The sequence below is a fragment of the Serinus canaria genome, chromosome 2 (genome assembly GCF_022539315.1).
Source record: "Serinus canaria isolate serCan28SL12 chromosome 2, serCan2020, whole genome shotgun sequence".
NCBI lineage: Eukaryota > Metazoa > Chordata > Aves > Passeriformes > Fringillidae > Serinus > Serinus canaria.
In genome coordinates, this window is record NC_066315.1 from 104260273 (window position 1) to 104280008 (window position 19736).

Here is a 19736-nt window from a genome sequence, read left to right on the forward strand (position 1 = left end):
GAGCTGGGCTTTTGCACCCCCAGGGGTCTGCCCAAAAGCTGTGATTGCACAAGGCAGGGGCAGGGAGGCAGAAGAAATAAAAAGACTCTTGTGGATGAAATAGGTTTGCTTTATAGGAAAGGGTGAAGTAGGAGCTAAAATTATCAATGGAAGAACTTCATTGGGAGGAGAAGAGCAAAGATGAGTAATCAACCAGCAATGTTTTTTAGGCTTTGTTACAAATAAAGAGCACTGAAGGATGTGTGTGATGGCAACAGCCAGGAGACTTCAGTGTACTAAACCCCCAGTTGTAAACATTAAAACCAGTAGATGTGGAGACCCAAATCTCAAGTGCTTCTACTAAAACTCTTGGTATTCGGATTTGGTTAAAGAAACCAGAGCAGTGCTTTAAGATGCAAAGGAGAGAATGAGACAAGAGAGAATCATCCCTTCCTTGAACCCCTCCTAGCTCCCATCTCTAGAAACCCAACATTCCTCTGCTGCTTACAGACGCAGCTGTGAAGAACTTCTGCCACAGCTTATACCATTGTCTGGTTGTTGGCATGTGCACCTCTGGCCATACTTTTGCCAAAGAGTTGATATCCTCAACAAGAAGTATTTTTTCCTTGCTGTCCCCCAAATGTGATTTTCAGTTCGAAACAGTAGAAGAATGAAATATAAAATGGCCATAAATATAATCCAGGGTTTGAACGTGAGCCTTAAGGTGAAAGGCTTAGAAATTTCTGTCTTTTCAGTTTGTCATGGGGAAGAAGAGCAAAAGCTGATTTTATTGTCCAGTGTAGCCTCCTAAATGGGACAAGGAGGCTACACTGGACAATAAAATCAGCTCAAAGGAGGTTTGGGGAAGCAAGGATTACATTTCACAGAGAAGCTTCAAAGGGTGTTATGCTGAGATTTTGCTGGATTATGCTGTATCTTGAATAAAGATGGAGTTTACAATTACTAAAGTGATTTAATTGTTAAAATTGACCAGCAAAAGTGATGAGTCTTTTGTTACTTGGACTCACTGAAACTTTTTCTAGAAAAGCTTTGATCCAGTTCTAGGGCGAGATCCTGCAGACCATCTGTTCAAGAGAGAGCAGATCCCAGCTGCCTGCCTGTGCATTTATGTGTGGGATAACTTCAGTCGAATGTTTTGCTCTTTATACCAATAGTGACACACATAGGGTCACGTTTACTCGTGCCAGCTAAGTGGGAGGGGAATGCTCTATGGTCTGAAGCTGCACGGAATCCTTCCCTTCAAGGAAACCCTTAGCTGATCAGGGCTCAGGCACAGACCAAGCATTTCCAGAATTTGGGATAGTCACTAGAGGGTGCTGTGCTGAAGGAGAATAAACGGGATTTGTACCAGCAAGAAAAACCACCCCGACCTCTGCAAGGCGAAGAACCACTATCTCCTTCTTTTTTCCTCTGAGGCCGTGTAGGGCTCTTCCTGCAGTAACAGCCATGTGCCTTTTTCCTAAAGGAGGGGATCAACAGACACTGGTTTTCCTGAATCTTACACAAACTCACATAAGGGGTATTGACATCAGGAGACAAAGAGTGTAGCCTGATGTACAAATATGAACCTGATGACACTGAAATGGTAAAAGATTGGTTGAACATTATTAAATGCATCTTTTAAAGGCAGGCCCCAGGGGAACCTTGGGTGGGGGCATGGGGACACCAGAAGTGCTTTCCCTGGCTGTGTCCCTATAGGCTGTGACAGGGCCATCTGAGCAGGGCTCCTTCCCATCCTGAGCGGGTTGGATACAGGCCAGCTTGGATCCAAAAGCTAGGGCTGTGTCATCAGCACTGTAGTGCACGTAGGCCAACAGGCCTGGCAGGATTTAAGAGTGCTGGAAAATGGCTCAGAGCAAGTCCAGATCTGTTTAGAAAAGGTGTTTAATGCTGTGGAAGCTCCCGTGGCCCAGTTCCAAGGAGCACAAGTCGTAGGTGAACCCTCAGTACAAGCAGGTGCTGTGATACAGCAGAAGGTGTGGGGAAGGAAACCAAACCCCTTGACAAGGGGTCACAGGTGCTTTAGGCACCTGTGTGATGCCTGGGAGAGAACAAAGATTCACTTAAAATAACAGACACTCAGGACTTAAAATACTGCATTTACATTCCTTGTTTCTCTAAAGGCCAAGATGAGTTACCCTCATGCAATGTATTGGCAGGTGCATTTATTAACGTGTAATTTGTTTTCTGTGGGGAGCATCATGATCTTGGGAACCTGTCTGCCACAGAATGGTTTGGGTTGGAAGGGACCATGGGCAGGGATGCCATTTACTAGATCATGTTGCCCAGGACCCCATCCAGCCTGGCCTTGCACACTCACAGGGATGAGGCAGCCACAGTCGAGTGTATCTTCTGTGTATCTTCAGAAAAGAAAACGTAGCAATGAGAGAGAGATGTTCAGAGTACCAACACCCCTCCCTTTCCATTTTTGCATTACCTCTTCCATTTCAGCAGTTTTCAAACATTTTACATTCTGAGTCACAAGTGTACATCCAGGGAAAGGAAGAAGAACAAAACTCTACCTGCATTTTTATGTTTGTAATTAGTACATTAGAAAAATCACAGCAGAGTTCCAAAGCTCGGAGGGAAGCTCAGCTGCTGCTGCCCTCTCCTCTTGCTGCATAATTCCCAGTTTGCTCTGGGCTACAGCCTCAGTGGCTACTGTAGGAAAATCTCACCTTTGGAGGAGGCTGTATCCTTTTATTACCAGCCTGTTTTGCTACAGTTAGCTACTCTTTCCATTTTCTTTCCTGTTGCCTTCAGCAGGAATCAAGAGGCTTGAAGAGAGAATCAGATTTTTCACATTCTACCAGTGTCAGTGAACCTAATACAATAAAAAAAATTAAAAGGTGGAGGCAAATCAACAACAACAACAAAAAAAAAAGATTATGTAAGAATCTGAACTTTTTGATATCTCAAGCAGCTTGTAAAATTACAGCTTCATCAGCATAAAGGCAGCCAGGGTGGTTTATGCTGGCTCTTCACAGCTTACACGTTTCATATCTCTTGATGACTTTCAGTTGAGAATTACATTTCCTAACAGTAGAGACATCTGGCTGCTTTTTTTATCCAAAGTGTAGCTATTCCTGTAGATAGGCACCTTGCTTACAGTAAACAAGTGCCAACATCAGTGTAGCAGAACACACAAACTGTAATTTGCACGTCTAGACTTTATTATTACAGCATTTTAGTTGCAATTTATCCCAGACACAGAAGTCAATGTAATTTTACACTTCATTGTGTCTGCTGCTGCTTTCTCAAACAAAATCAGCATTAAAAAAAAAACCAAGCCCTGCAGAATTTCAGCATTACTAAAAAACTCTGGAAATGACAGTAGGTGCTAGTCTATAGAGCAAAAACCATTTTTCCACAATCCCTCTTCTCACTAACCACTAGCTATTCATAACATGGCTTATGCTATTTTTCAGATTAATGAAATATGAAATTACAAGATACTACTATTTATTAATAAATTACTCAAGCAAAAGGTTTTGAGCCTGCAGAGGTAGCCAGTTAGCTACCTAAGGAAAGCAAGTTAGTTAGCTACCTAATAAAGGAAAGCAGAAAAGCAATCCACAACCTAATCTGAGTCTGGAGAGACCACAGGCCTTTCCAACTGCTCCAATATTATAATGTACATATTTAAGTAAGATATGTTTGATCATTTTACTATATTTTCCCTTCCCAGTATGGGACAGGAGATTAAAGCAGGTCACAATTATCCCTTATATTGCTTGACAAGCTCACTGTCAATGTGACTGGTGATCTGGAAAGTTGTCTTCAGTGTGCTCCAGCCACAGCTTTGATATTGCTGACATTTCAGATACAGCAAGCTCAACACAGAAGAACTTGCTGAAGTTACATCAATGGCTTCTGTTTCTCTGTACTTCCAGCTCTGTGACCTTCAAAGCACATACAATGATTCACATGTAATTTGGCCTTTCTGCTCTATTGTTCTGCAGGCCTTGGTGGATTACCCAGGGAGATACATGGACAGCTACTTCATGGGATGTACATGGCTGTTCCAAAAAAGCCCAAACAAGTCTAATCCCAAAGCCCCCCACCAACAAAATCTGCGTTGTCTTTTGAACAGTGTTCCCTCCAACAAATAAGTGGAATTTCTGAAACTTCAGACCTGCATCATGAAGGATGAAGCAATCACAAGGCCAGCTCAGGGTAGTGATTGAATAATAAATACAAACCAGGCTACTACAGCAGGCCATGAGAATAAGGAAATTAAAACATTATTTAATATGGTATTTACTATTCATGAGGAATAGTAAAAGGAAAAAAAAAAACCTTCCAGACTGCCCTGGGCATTATGATGCAAATGCAACTTCTTGTACTTGGAAACTGTTGCAATGTCTGAATGCTTAGAAGAATGTATAAACTGCAGTCAGGAGAAAACACCATGCCAGTCATTTTCAAATGGGTCTTTCCATAAATTACTTTATTTCTCATTAAATGAGCACAGAGTCATTACCATATTAATAACAGATATGTTTATTATTACATATCCATCAGTGCGGCTTTCAATACCACTTGAAACATGCAAATCGTCCTGAAGACGAATCAGTTTTCCAGTGCTTCTTATTTAATACACAACTGCAAAGCCATATAAATTATTGAGGAGGTATTTGGTTAAGAAATAAAATAAAATAAAACCATACTGCCCATACCATGAATGTATTCCTGCTACAAAGCAAGAGTCTGACAGCATTTAATGAAATTCCTGAATTTCACCCAGAGCTTTTGCATCTTTTTTTTGTTTCCTGCATTGCCTACTTATCTCTTGGCTTATGAACAAGAATCAGTCTTTCTTTGTAAGAGGAATTCTCACTCAAAGATTGTACTTAATTTAGAAATGCATCTAGCATCTACAATACTTCAACCAATTAAAGTTCAGTAAAAACTACTGATATGCAATAGCTTTTTAGAGGTTTCTTTTGTTTAGTTTTAGGTTTCTACATTTATCGACATGGCAATAATACAATTATCTCAAATTAAGGCACTAAAAGAACAATGTAAAACCAAGTAAAAGTGTTCTAAGAATAATTTACAGTTCAAACAGTGCATATAATTCTTAAATGTTTGTTAACTTAATGTATGTTATCACTTAAAATTGTAAGGCAATACATTATACAGTCATAGAAATGATGTACCCTAAAACATGCTTCCAAACTCGGTGGTTCTTTTTACTGTTAGTTTCTAATGCCTCTAACAATAAAATAATTCAGTATGGCTTGGCAAAAATGCATAGATTAAAGGCAATTGCTTGTTTTCCCCCCTTTACAAACCTGCTGCATCAGTATTTTGTAAAGCATAATGCAAAATATTTAACACTTTGATCCATTCCATAGTGGGTGGTTAGCATTAAGGCTGTAAAGAACTCTGCAGTGAAGGCACTGAAGTTCAAGTGATAAGGCTTCATTTTAAGCTAGTTCTGCAGTCTTCAAGAGCACAACTTAAGAGTCTTGAAAGCAATTGCAGTCCTTCTCACTCAGAAACCTTCCTCTTCTACTCCGTTTCATATGCTCATCTTGACATAAATATCCCCTTCACAGGGTTAACAGTCTTTTTCTCTCACTGGTACGAAGAAAGTTGGCTGCGTTTCATCGTGACTGACAGGCTTTTTTGAAAAAATCCAAAAGGCAGCACCTTTTTTATATACCTAGCTAAGCTTTATTTGCTTTAACTTGCATTACATAGTAATAATTAATCTAATCTACCTTGAGGCAAACCCGCAATTAAACACCCTCAGCGTGCTTTTGTGCCAAAGCAAGGAGGAGACAGTAATAGCAATCTTAACCCTGAAGCCTGTGATAGTTATGTTGAAAGGAACAACAGCCCATCTGCACTGCTCTGTGTGGTTAAAAAAAGCCCTGTTTCTCTGCATCCCGTGAGGTTCCATCAAGCACTGTACATGTGGTTAGCTGGAACAAAAAAGAAAACAGGCAATTAATAACAAATATAAAAATTAGCTTCATAACACTAAACACGGTGTGTTTGCCAAGAGCCTCAGTGAAGAAAATACTTGATTTTAAGAGAATTTTTTTCAATTGACAAGGTACAATACTAACATCATACCTACATCATCTTCCACAAACTGTTCTCAGTTGCGAACGACATTAAGCAAACACAGAGATCAGACAGATGATAGTATTACTGCAGCTTTACAAGTAAGCAATTAAGAGTCAACAATCATGGTGTATTCATGGCAAATGCAAGGTGACCCTCTTTCACTTGCAGGACAAGAAAAGGCTCTCTAGGCTAAGAGCACGCACATGCAGTTGCAGAGCTCATCTGATGCACAGGAATTTTGGCTGGTTGGTTGTTTTCCTCTTCAAACATGCATTAACTTGACCAAGTGCCCAAGTCCAACTGTATTAAAACAGAAGATCTTAGCTGTGCTAATACGATGTGAATAAATCAGCAGACTGTAAGCTCTAAAGTGTAGGTTCTGATCTCAAAGCAGTACTGCAAATGCCAGCAAGTTCATCATGAAGTTCTGATTCATTGTCATTAGTGATAAGTTATGAAAATGAGGAATAGAACTTAGGATGAACTTTCATATGTGAAGCTCCTTTCAAGGGGTCTGAGACACCTCTCCATGAAGTCAAGGAAGCACTGCCTACTGACTGCAAAAAAAGGTGGGTCAGACCCTGAATGAAATGTACTGAAATGTCTTCAAGCAAGTGTTCAAGTCGGTATCCATTCAACAAAACAGTTAATGCCTGCTTACATGGTAGGACTCCATCACCGAGGGCAAGTTCTGCTATACTGTCTGACAAGAGAACAATTTTCAGATACTCAGTAAAAGCCAGATATGTACATCCCATAAAAATCATTGCTGCTTCTCTTATTTCCACACCTAGGTAAAGTGGTGAGGGAGGAGGAGAACTGCAGGATGAACGAGTTGACGGAGGCTGAACCAGCAACTGACTGCCTCCTGAGAGGAAAAGAGACTGCTCTTCCTCTGCTTTACCACTTCCCTGACCCCAGCAGAGCATCCTCCTACTTACCTGTCCTCAGTGCACTGATACCTGTCCTCAGTGCACTGATCTACTCACTAGCTTGGCACAGTTAGTCTACATTTTTTTGACAGTCAGGAAACTGAATTGTGTACCTTCATGGAAGGGTCCAAAATGGATCATTTCAAACACTTATCTAGGATCCAAGGACAGAAAAGAAGGAAAAGAAGACAGAGAGGGAAAATCCTCCCCTTTAAGTAGCAACAGGCTGTCAAACGAGCTCAGCTACTGTGCTACCAGTTAAGTGTTCAGTATATAAGTTACACTGTGAATTTATTTAATAAGCCAAATTTAAATATTGGTACATTAGAAGTGAATTTTCCAAAAATAAATCCATCACCTCTTCTTTTTAAACACACAGGACAGAATATGTAGTGTTATCAGAGCACAGGCTGGGCACAGTCCAACACAGCAGTATTTGTCTAGTTCACAGATACAACTCACAAAAAATTTGTCTGAGAAAACCACAAAAATGTCCACAGTGTAACTGCCAAAATGAAGAGTTCCAACCTGGCCTTTTTCTAATGCTTCTTTGCTCACTGGAACTCTGAATCTTTCGATTGTTCGCTCACATTGCTCTGCAGGTGCCATGCAGGCCCCACTGCACTCCAGTCAACCCAGTGCCAGCTGTCTGATGGGGACAGAGTGTGTCACAAAGACACCCAGGGAGCTCCTCCAAGGGGCCCCACCTGCCTCTTGCAGACATCTCCAGGCAGCATGACAGACAAGAGCACACACATCCCCAGCACTTCTGCTGCTCAAGCACTGTGCCTCTCTAAATGGCTTATGCTCAAAAGGACTCTTTCTCCACAATCAATGATTACAATATGCAGCATTAAAACAGAGTTTCTTACAATTAATTACATGTTCTAGAAGCTCTGTCAGTATTTGATATCATCAAGAAGCAAGGTATCAGTTATGTCATCAAGTTCACTGATGGCTTTGGGGTCAGTCTAGAAGAGTAATGTAAATGTTAACTGTTTGATCCATGTCACAGCTTGTCAGATAAATTCAAGAAGCTGAAGAGGTAAGATACCATGCAGGTATTAACTTCTGAATTGACAGAAAACCTAAGAGCTTTATTTCTTCCTAAGAACTTGGAAGATCTCCTTGGGTGATGTAGAAAGGTGTGAGCAGAGGTTGTACACCAGGTAGCTGGAGAAAATGCAAGGATGCAGTATTTGGAACAGCTGATCTGACCTGACATTCACTTGTGCAAGACCATCACCATCATGGTCCTTCCTCCTTCCTCCTTTCATTCTTGAGGCTCTCCCCCAGCCCTCTCTACTGAACCCAACAAAAAAATCACAAGCTTTTCTTTTGTGGAGTTAGGATTGAATTGTTTTTGTTGTCATGCTTTGGGTTTTTTGGCTTTCCTTTAGGCAAAACATTCCTGGATTAATTTTCTGCTGAAAAATAGATGAGTTCACTCTGGTAATCTGTGAAGCATGAACTGACACAAGATAAAGGTCAGGAATGTGCAGCTGTCCTCCTTGTGGTGCTGCTGAGCTATTAGACTCATTGTGTCTTTAGGATCTTAAAAACAGAGCTTTAATAATGGTGTTTCTCATTTTTTAAAGTTCCATTCCCTACTTGTGCATTTCTGTGACTCTGTAACACTCTCAACAGGACAATGCCAACAGGAATAATAATAGCAACAGTCTGGGTAACTGATGTCCCCAAAGATACCCATTTCTTTAACAGTTACTGTAAACTGTCAAATATCCAAATCTGTTCCTTCTCTAACAGATTAGCTGCACACATATCATAGATAAAGGCAACTCCAAACCAGCACTTCTATTAAGACAATTAATTGATTTAAGAAAATGGATTTTTCTCCCATAAGAGTATGCATGAAAGCTGGTTATTACAGCTACCAGAAGACCTTGCAAGGAATAAAATGGAGAGCATACTCAGAATGCAATTCAAAGAGGTATTGGAAGAGAAGGTCTACAACTCTAAATATCCAAATGTGAAATAAAGAAGTATGGGATTATCTGGAAGGCCTTCACTGAATATATTATGATCTCAAAACTATGATCTCTGGGAATGTTCAAGGCCAGGCTTGATGGGACCCTGAGCAACCTGACCCACCCTGGCAGAGTGGGCTGGAACTAGATGACCTTCAAGTGTCACCGACATGTTTTATGAAAAATCCTTTCCTTAGGATTTTTCCCCTCCTGAGAAACTGAGAGGCCTCAGGAACAAACTGTAAACAATTCTTATCTGCTGCTGTGGAATGCAACAGGGGAATCTGTGATTGGCCTCGTCAGGCTGTTTCCAATTAAGAGCCAATCACAGTTCACCTGTCCGGCCGGTCTCGGTCTGGGAGAAGACCTTTGTTATTCATTCCTTTTCTATTCTTAGCTTAGCCTTGTAGTGAGATCCTTTCCTCTATTCTTTTAGTATAGTTTTAATATATTATCTATCTTAGAATAATAAATCGAGCTTCTGATACATGGAGTCAACTTTCTCATCTCTTCCCTCATCTTGGAACCCCTGTGAACAAGACCACATTCAAGGTCCCTTCCAACCCAAACCATTCTATCATCATTTATGTTTTAGGATGGAAGTCTTGGGGACAAGAAAATTAATGCCCTTTTTGTCTTTCATAACTTTTCTCATCTGTTCTCTTCAAGGAGGATGTTTCATGATATACCCCATGTCTCCTTATATGCAAAAGCCTGCTTTTATTGCATTTCATGCCAGGAAGGTTTGGTAGCCCTGCCGATCTGGAAAGACTTTTTCCTTACCAAAACACTAGTTTCTACTCCATACTGTCAATTCACTTGGTTTTTGGGGAGAAAACAACACACATACTGTATCAGGAAGGTAATAAAGGTTAAAATCAGATTACAGCAACCTAAGCATTAAAAACCAGTATTTTACACAATGTCCTGGTTAATGCATAGGGTCACAAATGGTTTACAAAAATAACTGCTGGGATAGAGGACAACTGGGGATGAGTCAGGAGGGAGGAAGGACAGAATTAATACTTAACTGGCCTCACAACCAAAGAATTGGCCTAACAATGGACAGCATCTGTAAGTTTCTCATTTCAGCCCCTTCTGCAGAAGACTTTTAGGACAGACAAGCTCTGAGTCAATCCATGGATGGGATGACTGTGGATCACCCTTGCTGCTAAATGCCATTAGTGACATATCCACTCAGCCTTGCCTTTGAACAGGAAGAAAAATGCAAGCAGCTCTCTCCCACGCGTTGGCAGGCCAGGTACCACCTCCACGGTATCTTTCCAAATGTGAAGAGTGGACAAATTTACCATAATAAAAGGAGAATTCTGCTCCTTCCTTTGGGATTTGAGCAAAGATTTAGATCAGCAGTTTAACACCATAACTATGGAGTTATTTCACAGTTTCACATTGAATAGGACTTATAAACTGAGGGGCTTTTAGCCAAGAAGATCTGTAGTTTTTGTAGCTTATTTCTCACCTGGTTTTTCCAGAAGTATTTTTAACGACTTTTCGGAATGACTGGTTTGCTGAGGATCTTGTAGACAAAGTTCTAGGAGAAGCACGAACAAAACTAGATGGTGGTGTCTTAGGGATCTTCTTTACTAAATGTGTCACCCACTTCTTCTGTTCATCTTGACAGGATGCCAACAAGAGCATATCTCTTGCTGAAGTTACATCATAACTCACTACAAAGAAAAAGGAGGAAGATGATTCAGTGAAAACCCAGGCTCCTTATCAAAGTGAGAGTTATGACACACCAACTGTGCCACTGGAAGGAACAATGGCACCTATATACATTCATGTATTGGATTTGTTTATATATTTTTGGAAGACAACAAACAGCAGGGACGATTATGAATAATGTTTTTCACAATTTGTCATTCTGCCTTAAGATTCTTGAGTCTAACATGAACATTTGAGAAATGAGAAACTTACACTAATTACAATTTTAATAAGCTGGGAAGTTGTGTGGGTGCCTTATGGCCAAGTTCCAGAGTGCAGAGGGAATGGTGAGGGCACCAAGGAGCTGCCCAGTACTTGGGAACAAACCTCTAGGGAACCTTGTGCTCTCAGAACCCTCAGCAGAGCTCCATCAGGTACTCCACAGACCTCTCTACAGAGCTTTGCCACAGCTGCCTGCTCATAAGCACTGTGACAGACTACTGTTTTAATAGCAACTTCCACACGTAAAATCATGGAACTTCAGTTTTAATTTTAAAATTAAATTGCTTTTATTCACCTCCAGTAGTTCAGCAGGTTTGGCTTAACCACATGGAGAATACAGAACAGAAAAAAACCATGAGTATACCTTTGCATGGTGCAATTAATTCTTCCTTTTTATCCAAGTGGTCTCTGTGGCACTTCACATGGCATCTTCGACATTCTAGGGCAGCAGGGGGTTTAAAGACATGCCAGAGAGGTTTGGCACAGGCCTCACAGTTGGCTGGAAAGTGGTATAACGTGGGAATAAATTCATGGCCTTTGTGATTTAGAAAATTTGTCTTCTCTGCCGGCTGTACTGGTTCTACCTCCAAATCCTTCCTGCATTCCCCCTCATTAGCATAGAGAATCTGAAAAAGAACACTGCTGTGTTACTGTTGAAGCACTAAGTACTTTTATACCCTCTTCAAAGAAGCCACCACTTTTTCAAGAGAGTTAAATAGAGAGGAAAATATATTTCTTTTTACCTGGAATATTTTAGGAATTTCTTCCGTTTCAGCTCTATATACATCTCCTTGAGTTACAGGCCGGACATGAAACAGCTTACTAGATTAGAAGAAACATGAATCAGAAAATGCTAAAAAGTTATGTATGGTTCAGAACAATTACCAAACTGCTTTGAAGTTCTTAAAAATTATGCAAGCAACATGACCTACTTCAACACTGCAGTATGATTTTGGGAACTAATTCATAAACCATACAGATTTTGTCTACTCACATAAGACCAAAATATTTCACAACATGGAAGGAGGGTTATCTTACAATGGATTCAAGATCCATCATGGTAAATTTACTTAAGATAAAGGCATTCAAAAACTTCCTTAAAACACTAGGAAGTCTAACATTATTGCTCAAAAAAATTAGTGAAAAACAGGATGAAAGTAACCATATTAAGTAGAATACTATCCAGTAGGTTTTTTTTACTAAATCACATTGATGAACAATCTATGCCAAAACATCTCAAAAGGAAATCTGGGGCATCAGCTGTTGAAAAAACTATTTAAATTGGAGCAAACATCATGTGGGTCAAGACTCTAAGTCCACCTCTCCCAAGATCCTGTTTTCAACAGTGGCTGTAGCAGATGTTTATGAAAAGAGAGTACAAAACAGTTCTAAGAAAAAAATAACTCTTTTCCTGGTTATGAGCAATTGGCAGCTGAAGCACTTCCTGAGTTTGACAGTCCTTCCAGACCACTGTAGTCCCTGATACATCTATTCATGAATTCTAAAACGTTTTTTCAATTACTATTTTGTAAGATCCCATAATGTCAATCAGCTGTTCAAACATTACAGTCATGTACCAGTGAGGGGCTTCAGTGATGTTTGATACAATTTCCCTCGTGTATAACCAATGTAAAGGAATCACAATTAATATATTTTACCACTTAAAACAGAAAACAGCTGGAAAAGTTAGAAATGCTTTGGACTACAAAAGCAATGATTCTTTTTCTCTAACTTAAAGCAATCATAGGACAAAGAGCAAGTACTGTCAAAATTCTGTCAATGGTACACTAAAATACAGGTAGACATTTTCCAACTGGTATGGGAAATTAAAAATTACTTATGGATTTTTTATTTCAAGCTTCTGGATTTGCTATCTGCTATTTCACAAACAACACTCTTTTGTCAATTTGTATACAAAACTAACAATGACTTTACTTACTCTATATCTAGTACCATAGATGGATTAGACTGGTCCTTGTCTTTTTCATCATTGTAGAACAGTATCTTTTTACTGCTCACCACCACATACTGTGGAAAGAAAGGGTAAAACAGTTGAAATCACACTTTAAGAAGCAATTATTTATCCTAATATACTCCCACATGCACATAAAAAGCCAGAGTAAATGAAAGGTTTCAAATTAACATCAACAGATACTCAAAATCATTCTGCAGGCAGCTACACTCCAGAAGCTCTGCAGTGCTACAGCTGCAGTGACTGTATTGTCCCTGGATCACTCTAAAAATGCTTGTGCTGATTCTATAAGTCCATCGGTACACAAACTCACAAATTTCAGTTGCTACTGGCAGGTCACTAGGAAATGTACTGTACCACTGAGAGCAACACAAAGCAACAGCCATCACTTATTGATCATGTTGTAATGTTCTCTAGTTCTACAGGCCTGCAGGACTCAGTGGTACTTCACCAAACTGTTGGTAGGCTAAAACAGAATCCCATGGCTCCTACTATTCCCTACACTCCCAATTTAATGGACTGGTAAAATAAAGAGCCAAAGTGAATCAGCAGAAACCGAGGTCTGGTACCTAGGAATACACTGAGATAGTTAAGACACCTCTAACCTAAGCACTGAAAGTAAGTTCAAGACTGGAATTCACTGCCTGCTGCTCTTCACTGGGAGTTGCTAGTCCAACATCTTTGCTGGAACTGTCCACAAGCATAAGCTCAGTGACAGCTGAGATTGTTCCTTCCCCTGCAGTTTCCAATGTTTTAGAAGAAACTGTAAGATATAAGACACTAAGGAGGATTAAAAGGAGGTAAACTGGCAGCTCTGTCTACACTGATCTCCAGATTCACATACAATATAACCCCGAAGAGAAGAAAAGCATGAGAGTGAATGCACCAATACTTCATCTTGAGTCCAAGTACTGGCAAGTAACTGGATGGGTTTCTGCACAATGCTGATACTGATAATTTGAATAAACATCTACTCCTTCTACAAAGGGAGGTTTCAACCTCATTTTACATAGCACTTGAAGCTGACCTCAAAACCTGAGTATGAAAGTCACCTTAAGTTTATACAACAGCATTTTTAAAATGTGCAAGGTGTGAGCTACAGTTGTAAATCTCAATTACTGAAATACATCTATGAAAAGCATGAAAGGGCATTTGTCACAATTCCTTAATAGAAAGCCTGATCGGCTTGAGTAAGTACTAAGTGTGAGCCTCCTGTGATTTTGCCCATTGAATAAAAAGACTGTAATTCAATTCCTTTATCCACTCCATAGAAAACTAATGTCTTTTTCATCTTTGAAGTGTGCACCTTTTCCTTCCAGAGATAAGAGCAAACCCTTCAGATGACAACTATTACAAATGCAATTTCTGACAGTAAAGGAATTCCATTATGACATTATAGATAAGCCTTGACGAAAGAACAACACAACCTCACACAAAAAATTTATGTACAACCATGTCAATATCCTGTTGTGAACATATTAAAAAAATCTTTTGACAGTAGTTCTCTTTTACAGTGGTTTTTGAAGGATATTTTATCATCCTTATTTGGGAAGAAATGAAGCTCCAGATAAAAGTAAGGGTAACCCATTTCAATGTTAGGTTTAGGTATAACTGTTTATTCTCAAGTAAGTTTTCTGCACTCACCCCTTCCTAACTTAAGCTAAAAAAGTCAGAGGGCATTGGGCAAAAATGCCAGTGCTACTGACATTTGAGTCAGAAATGCAGCAGCTCAAGTTGTAACAACTCAGGCATTACACCCCTAATATGATTTTCCTTTTCCTTTAATTTAATCTGGGCATGCCTATATTTGAGGTTGCATATACCTCCCACTTTCACAAAACTGAAACTGCAGGAGAATTAGGAAGAGAAGCACCTAAGTAGGCTGACTACCTGGCAGCTTGTTTCAGCTACAACAGTAGCTGAAACAAGTACAGTTCAGTTCAGCCAACAGAATGCACGTGTGAGTGAACATAGTCCCTCACTACTGTGTCTCACTGATATGAACCTCAGCTAGTTAAGGGACCTTTTCAGTACAATTTATTTCATGACCGAGCCATCCATCTGCAGCTCAAATTCCTCTGAAGTGTGAGCGCATTCAAACTAGGGAAGTGTTGGAAAGGAATGGATTAACTGCCTAAAATATCTTGAGGCAAGTAAATATGCCTATACCGGGCATGCCTGAAGAAATTCTGATAGTCTTTCACTGGAGAAGCTGCATTTATCAGGAGTTTAAAATTTCATTTGTCAGAGAATGCAAAAATAATCTCCATTTTTACAAAAAAACCACAAAATGCTACTTAGAAGCATTCTGACAGAAAAATGACTCAGTATTTTATATAATCCAGAACAGAACAAAGTTACCTGATTTGTGCCAGGCACCATCAATTCTATAACAAGAAGATTCAAGCAGCCTTAGAGATCTACAGGAAGCATCTGCCATTTGATTTTGTTCCTGGTGGTGAACATCTTTTCTGTGGGTAAAGCACCTTTCTCTTTCTGTATACTTTTTCTATTAATATTGCTGGTTTTATTGTGCTTGCCTTAGTCTTGCTTTGTGCTTTCAGTAAACTGTTAACCCATAAATTCTGTTTTTGTTCCTCCCTCACTCGAAGGGGTGGGGGGAAGGTGACTGGCTATTAGTTGAAATAGGACAGAACTTATCACTCACTCCCAGCAAGCCAGAATAGGCGGTGGTTTTAACTTAAAGGCAAATCACCAAGGTCTGATATTGATGTAAAAATAGGCAGGTCTGGAACTCAAACACTTGGAGTGTATAAAGAAGGCCACTGAAAATAGCAGTACTTCAAAGAAGGAGCACAGCAGCTAAAGACTCAATACAACCCTCAAGTGCTTCTCTGACAGGAATTAATCCCTTCTCCTTTAAATTTTACAGGAATCATTTCCGGCTGTTGTAGAATGTGAATATAAATAGGAGCATTTGAGAAATACCTTTCAACAAGAATTAGAAAGCTACTTCAAAAGTGTGATTAATAACTCAGTAGCTCCAGTAGCAGTCTTTTAATATAAGGAAGATGAAGGAAAAGAAACTGTTTAACAATTAGCTTTTAAAATTTAAAAAATTCTAGAGACCATGTTCACTTTTGTATTTAGTTGTTCTAAAAGATGATAAAAGGGGGGGACTGAAAAGCCAGAAAAGATAATCAGAAACTGGTTCTAAGTATCTCAATTTGAAAATCGGACGTTTCAAAGAAGCACACCATAACCTCTGAAGAGGCAAAACAAGATTGCTTTGCTTGGAGTGGGAATTCTGGCACAGAGATCCCATTTCTGAGAGTAAATCAGTTCTTTTTAAGAGAAACCAATCATTCTAAAGGTAAGGGAGACAGAAACATCCTTGGAAATCATGTGTAGCAATTCAGAGTGTGATGCACTCTTCCATGACCTTCAGAACATTTAAGTGCAGCATTCCCTACTCTGTACTGCCAAGTCCCATAAAGAGGTTCTTTTTCAGCAACAGAATTATAAAGACGCTTACTCAAAGAAGAAACATGATTTTTAATGGTTCCAAGATGCTTATTGTAAAGCATTTCCTCCCCTCTTGCAAATTTGCACAATGTCATTACTAAGAGTTTCAGAGTGAACTTGAATTTTCTTGAGATTTTTTTCCTTCAATAATGTACATACACTAAATTACTCTTAATTATTTTGTTTGTTTCTTAAATACAAGTTGTAAAACCAATTCACCACATGCCTAGAAACTTTTGCAAGGAAACTGAGGAAGAAAGAAAAAAAAGGCATCTGTACCTGTTTCTTCCAGCCATGACGCCTTATATTTCCTTTGTTTGGTACTGAAAGCCAACCTTCAAGTCTTGATTCTGGTTTTAAAAAATGCATATTTAATAATTTTGTGTATTTATAATAATAAAGTAGAATAGCACAAAAGCAAACTACTACTAGAAAGGAGGATGTACTACATGCAGTAATGGGCAATTACCTATTCAGCAATGCAGAATAAAAAGCACAGCTAAATAAAATGAAGATATAAGCATTTAATTCATGCTTCGTCACAAGCCAACATCTGATTACACAGTTACTGCACAATAAAAGTAAAGCTGTTTTCCTTGATGCCAACATCTAACACTGTATGTAAATTGCAAAGAGCCAGGCAGGAAAGACTTTGCTTTGAAAATATATTACAGTTTAAATTAGGAGATTTTCAATGTAAACATAATTTAACATTCAGAGGGACTGTATGAAAATACTCAGCAGGAAGATGCAGGAAGTAAAATTAATCAGATCCACATTTTCCACAGGAAACAAAAAAAAAAGGAGAGAGAGCACAAGAGCAAGCAAAGCTACATGGGTGTCCCATTACTCACAGAAGATAAGCATAGGAGATAATTAAATAAGGAATGCAGGAAGAATCAACTAGATATAAAGAATAAGAGACAAGTGTTTTACTCAAATTTTCAGTGGAAAATTATCCAAAGAGAAATGTAATACCCTATTTTCCCACCATTAAACTACTGAAATAATTTAGCATGATACAAAAAAGGGCCACAGGAAAATTAGCATTCTGCCTACTGTGGACTGTTGATTTAGAAAGCCCTTCCAGCTAACTGAGAGTGGCTTCTAAAATTTAAAATTATGAAGCAAGGTAATAGTAGCACTGAAAACTTCAAAAACATTAAGTTAAAATTTTATGAAACATTCTCCACAACTATTTATGTCCTGAGGAGCTACTGGTTCCTTTTGTCCTTCAGGAATTACTCTGTGTGAGGTATACCCCAGCAAGTTCTAAAATGGATTAATATGTATGAAAGTTACTGTCCGTATGCTTAGCTGTATAGAATTACAGTGGGACTGACAGCCTAGCAAAGCATTACAATTAGGAATGTAAAAGCCCTTCCCACATCAGCCTTACAGCAGACAGTATTTAGAAATGGACTACACTTAGGAATACGGAATCATTTCCCATCATTTCGCTGCAGAGAAGGGCTTCAAAATACTGGTGGACCACTGAACTCCTGATATCAACTGGAATAAAAGCACATTGGCAGAACTCATTCCTGTAGGAAAACTTCCCAGAAAAATGAAGGAAATTTGTACCTCCCTGCCTTCTCACATCTGCATAAGAACTGTGGAGACTTGGGGGGTAAGGGTCCCACACCCCACACCCCTACCTCCTCTGCTATCCCAGACTCTCTCCAATTATTGATATTCAGTAGCATTGGAAAAGAAAACCTATTTCCTCCATGTCTACAGGCCTCACAGATATGTTTATCTTGTTTTCAAAACTGATTAATTTTTACATTAAGAGAAGATTCTTCCACTTTTGGAAATTATGGAAACATCCTAAAACTCAGGTTTTCATTGCAAAACAAAGTGATGAATTGCTAAGCAAAGTATGGGAAAATATCATTCAAAAGGAATATAGGAAGGATGACTTGTTAAAAAAAAAATCTTCTATTGAAATTGTGGCATATGAAAATCTAGAAAGATCCAATGATGATGAATTTTAAAATATGCTTATAGGGACAGTGTAAGTTTTTCTAGGTTTCCTTCTACTTCAGCATATTCTGAAAACAATTTCAAAAGAAGTAGGAAGTAAATGAGTTATTTCAAATGAATCCATTGACATTCTTTTCTGTCTACTACAAATCTATTTTAGGGAACAAATTCTATTTTAATGAGAGACGATTTCTGAGCTGTGAATAACATCTTGCAGTTGAAAGTAACAGTTTTGACCATCTTTTCAACAAAGCTAAAATTTGTCTGGAACCAAATGTACTCTTGAAAGGGTAGATGAGCTCTTTCATTCCAACCTCGCCACAAAGGTTCCTCTCAAGTAGTATTTATAGTGCATTTTCATTTCTCTTGACAGACTTAGCATAACTGCAAATGCTCATCTGGCCATTTCACAAATATTTGATCCAGAAGACTAATATTTATGAGTGTTCTGATTAAGTAATTAAGAAAACATGGGCTATCAAGACTAAAAAAAGGAATCTTCCATTCCTGTCTTTAAAAATAGGCTCAAAAGTATTGCCTGACAACTTCCCTGTATTTTGGAAAGAATACCAGAATTGATGCCTCATATTTGCAACCCAGAAAGTCTAAGATAGGCCTCAAAAATATCTGATGGTTAGCTGGATCTGAATAGGATATGAAGAAAGAATTCCATAAAAGCTTCAGATCTCTGTAGTTATCTCTCTAATATATTTTAAATGTAGATTTGCATTCCAAACATTTTCATGGTTAGTATCCAGACTACCAAGATTCACAGGGATTCAGTACAATGAGAGTGCCAACAGTAAGACTTCAATAAAATGACACAAGACAACCATGACTGTACTGCTTTACGAGACCTTTTGTTGTTCTGGAGCTAAGTAATGTGGGTGCTTTCAGGAACAGCAGAGCATCTCTTTCCAATGCTCAAAAATTCCTACTTCTAAGAGTCTTCCACAGCAACCAAAAACCTGGAGATACTATCTTGCTAATTCTTTCCATTCTTCCAATTTGGATTTTTCCTTCTGCAGACTGTCCTACTATAATTTCATGTGGATTTCACTGAGGATTTCGGACTGGATCCTGCTTTGGGGTTTATTCAGGTTTATTCAGGCTGCTTCAGGAACTCCTACTGGAGTCCAATAAAACTGCTGGCTTAAATGCTCCAAGCATTTATTATTCCATCCTTTCTTTGTGCAAAACATGACAACATATGCTGTAAAATATTATGTGCTGCAGTTAAACCTGTAGGGCAGCTCAATTGCATAAATGATCTTGCCAATCAGATGAAAAGAAGCAATTCACAACAGGTTAAGTGCCCTGCAACAATCAGGAGAAAAAACCCTC

The 19736-nt window shown here is 39.0% G+C and overlaps 1 protein-coding gene across 1 annotated transcript in view; it reads right to left on the minus strand.

The window, feature by feature from the left end:
• Positions 1 to 4433: 4433 nt before the first annotated feature.
• ROCK1 (Rho associated coiled-coil containing protein kinase 1) overlaps positions 4434 to 19736 on the minus strand; it is an 83327-nt gene continuing 68024 nt past the window's right edge. Inside the window, exons 28-33 of the mRNA XM_009102432.4 lie at positions 16686 to 16756; positions 12888 to 12976; positions 11692 to 11770; positions 11313 to 11574; positions 10482 to 10689; positions 4434 to 5933 (exon numbers count right to left, since the gene is read on the minus strand). Of these exons, the coding sequence (XP_009100680.1) occupies positions 5930 to 5933; positions 10482 to 10689; positions 11313 to 11574; positions 11692 to 11770; positions 12888 to 12976; positions 16686 to 16756 (713 nt within the window). The 3' untranslated portion in view covers positions 4434 to 5929. The remainder of the gene's footprint in view (positions 5934 to 10481; positions 10690 to 11312; positions 11575 to 11691; positions 11771 to 12887; positions 12977 to 16685; positions 16757 to 19736) is intronic.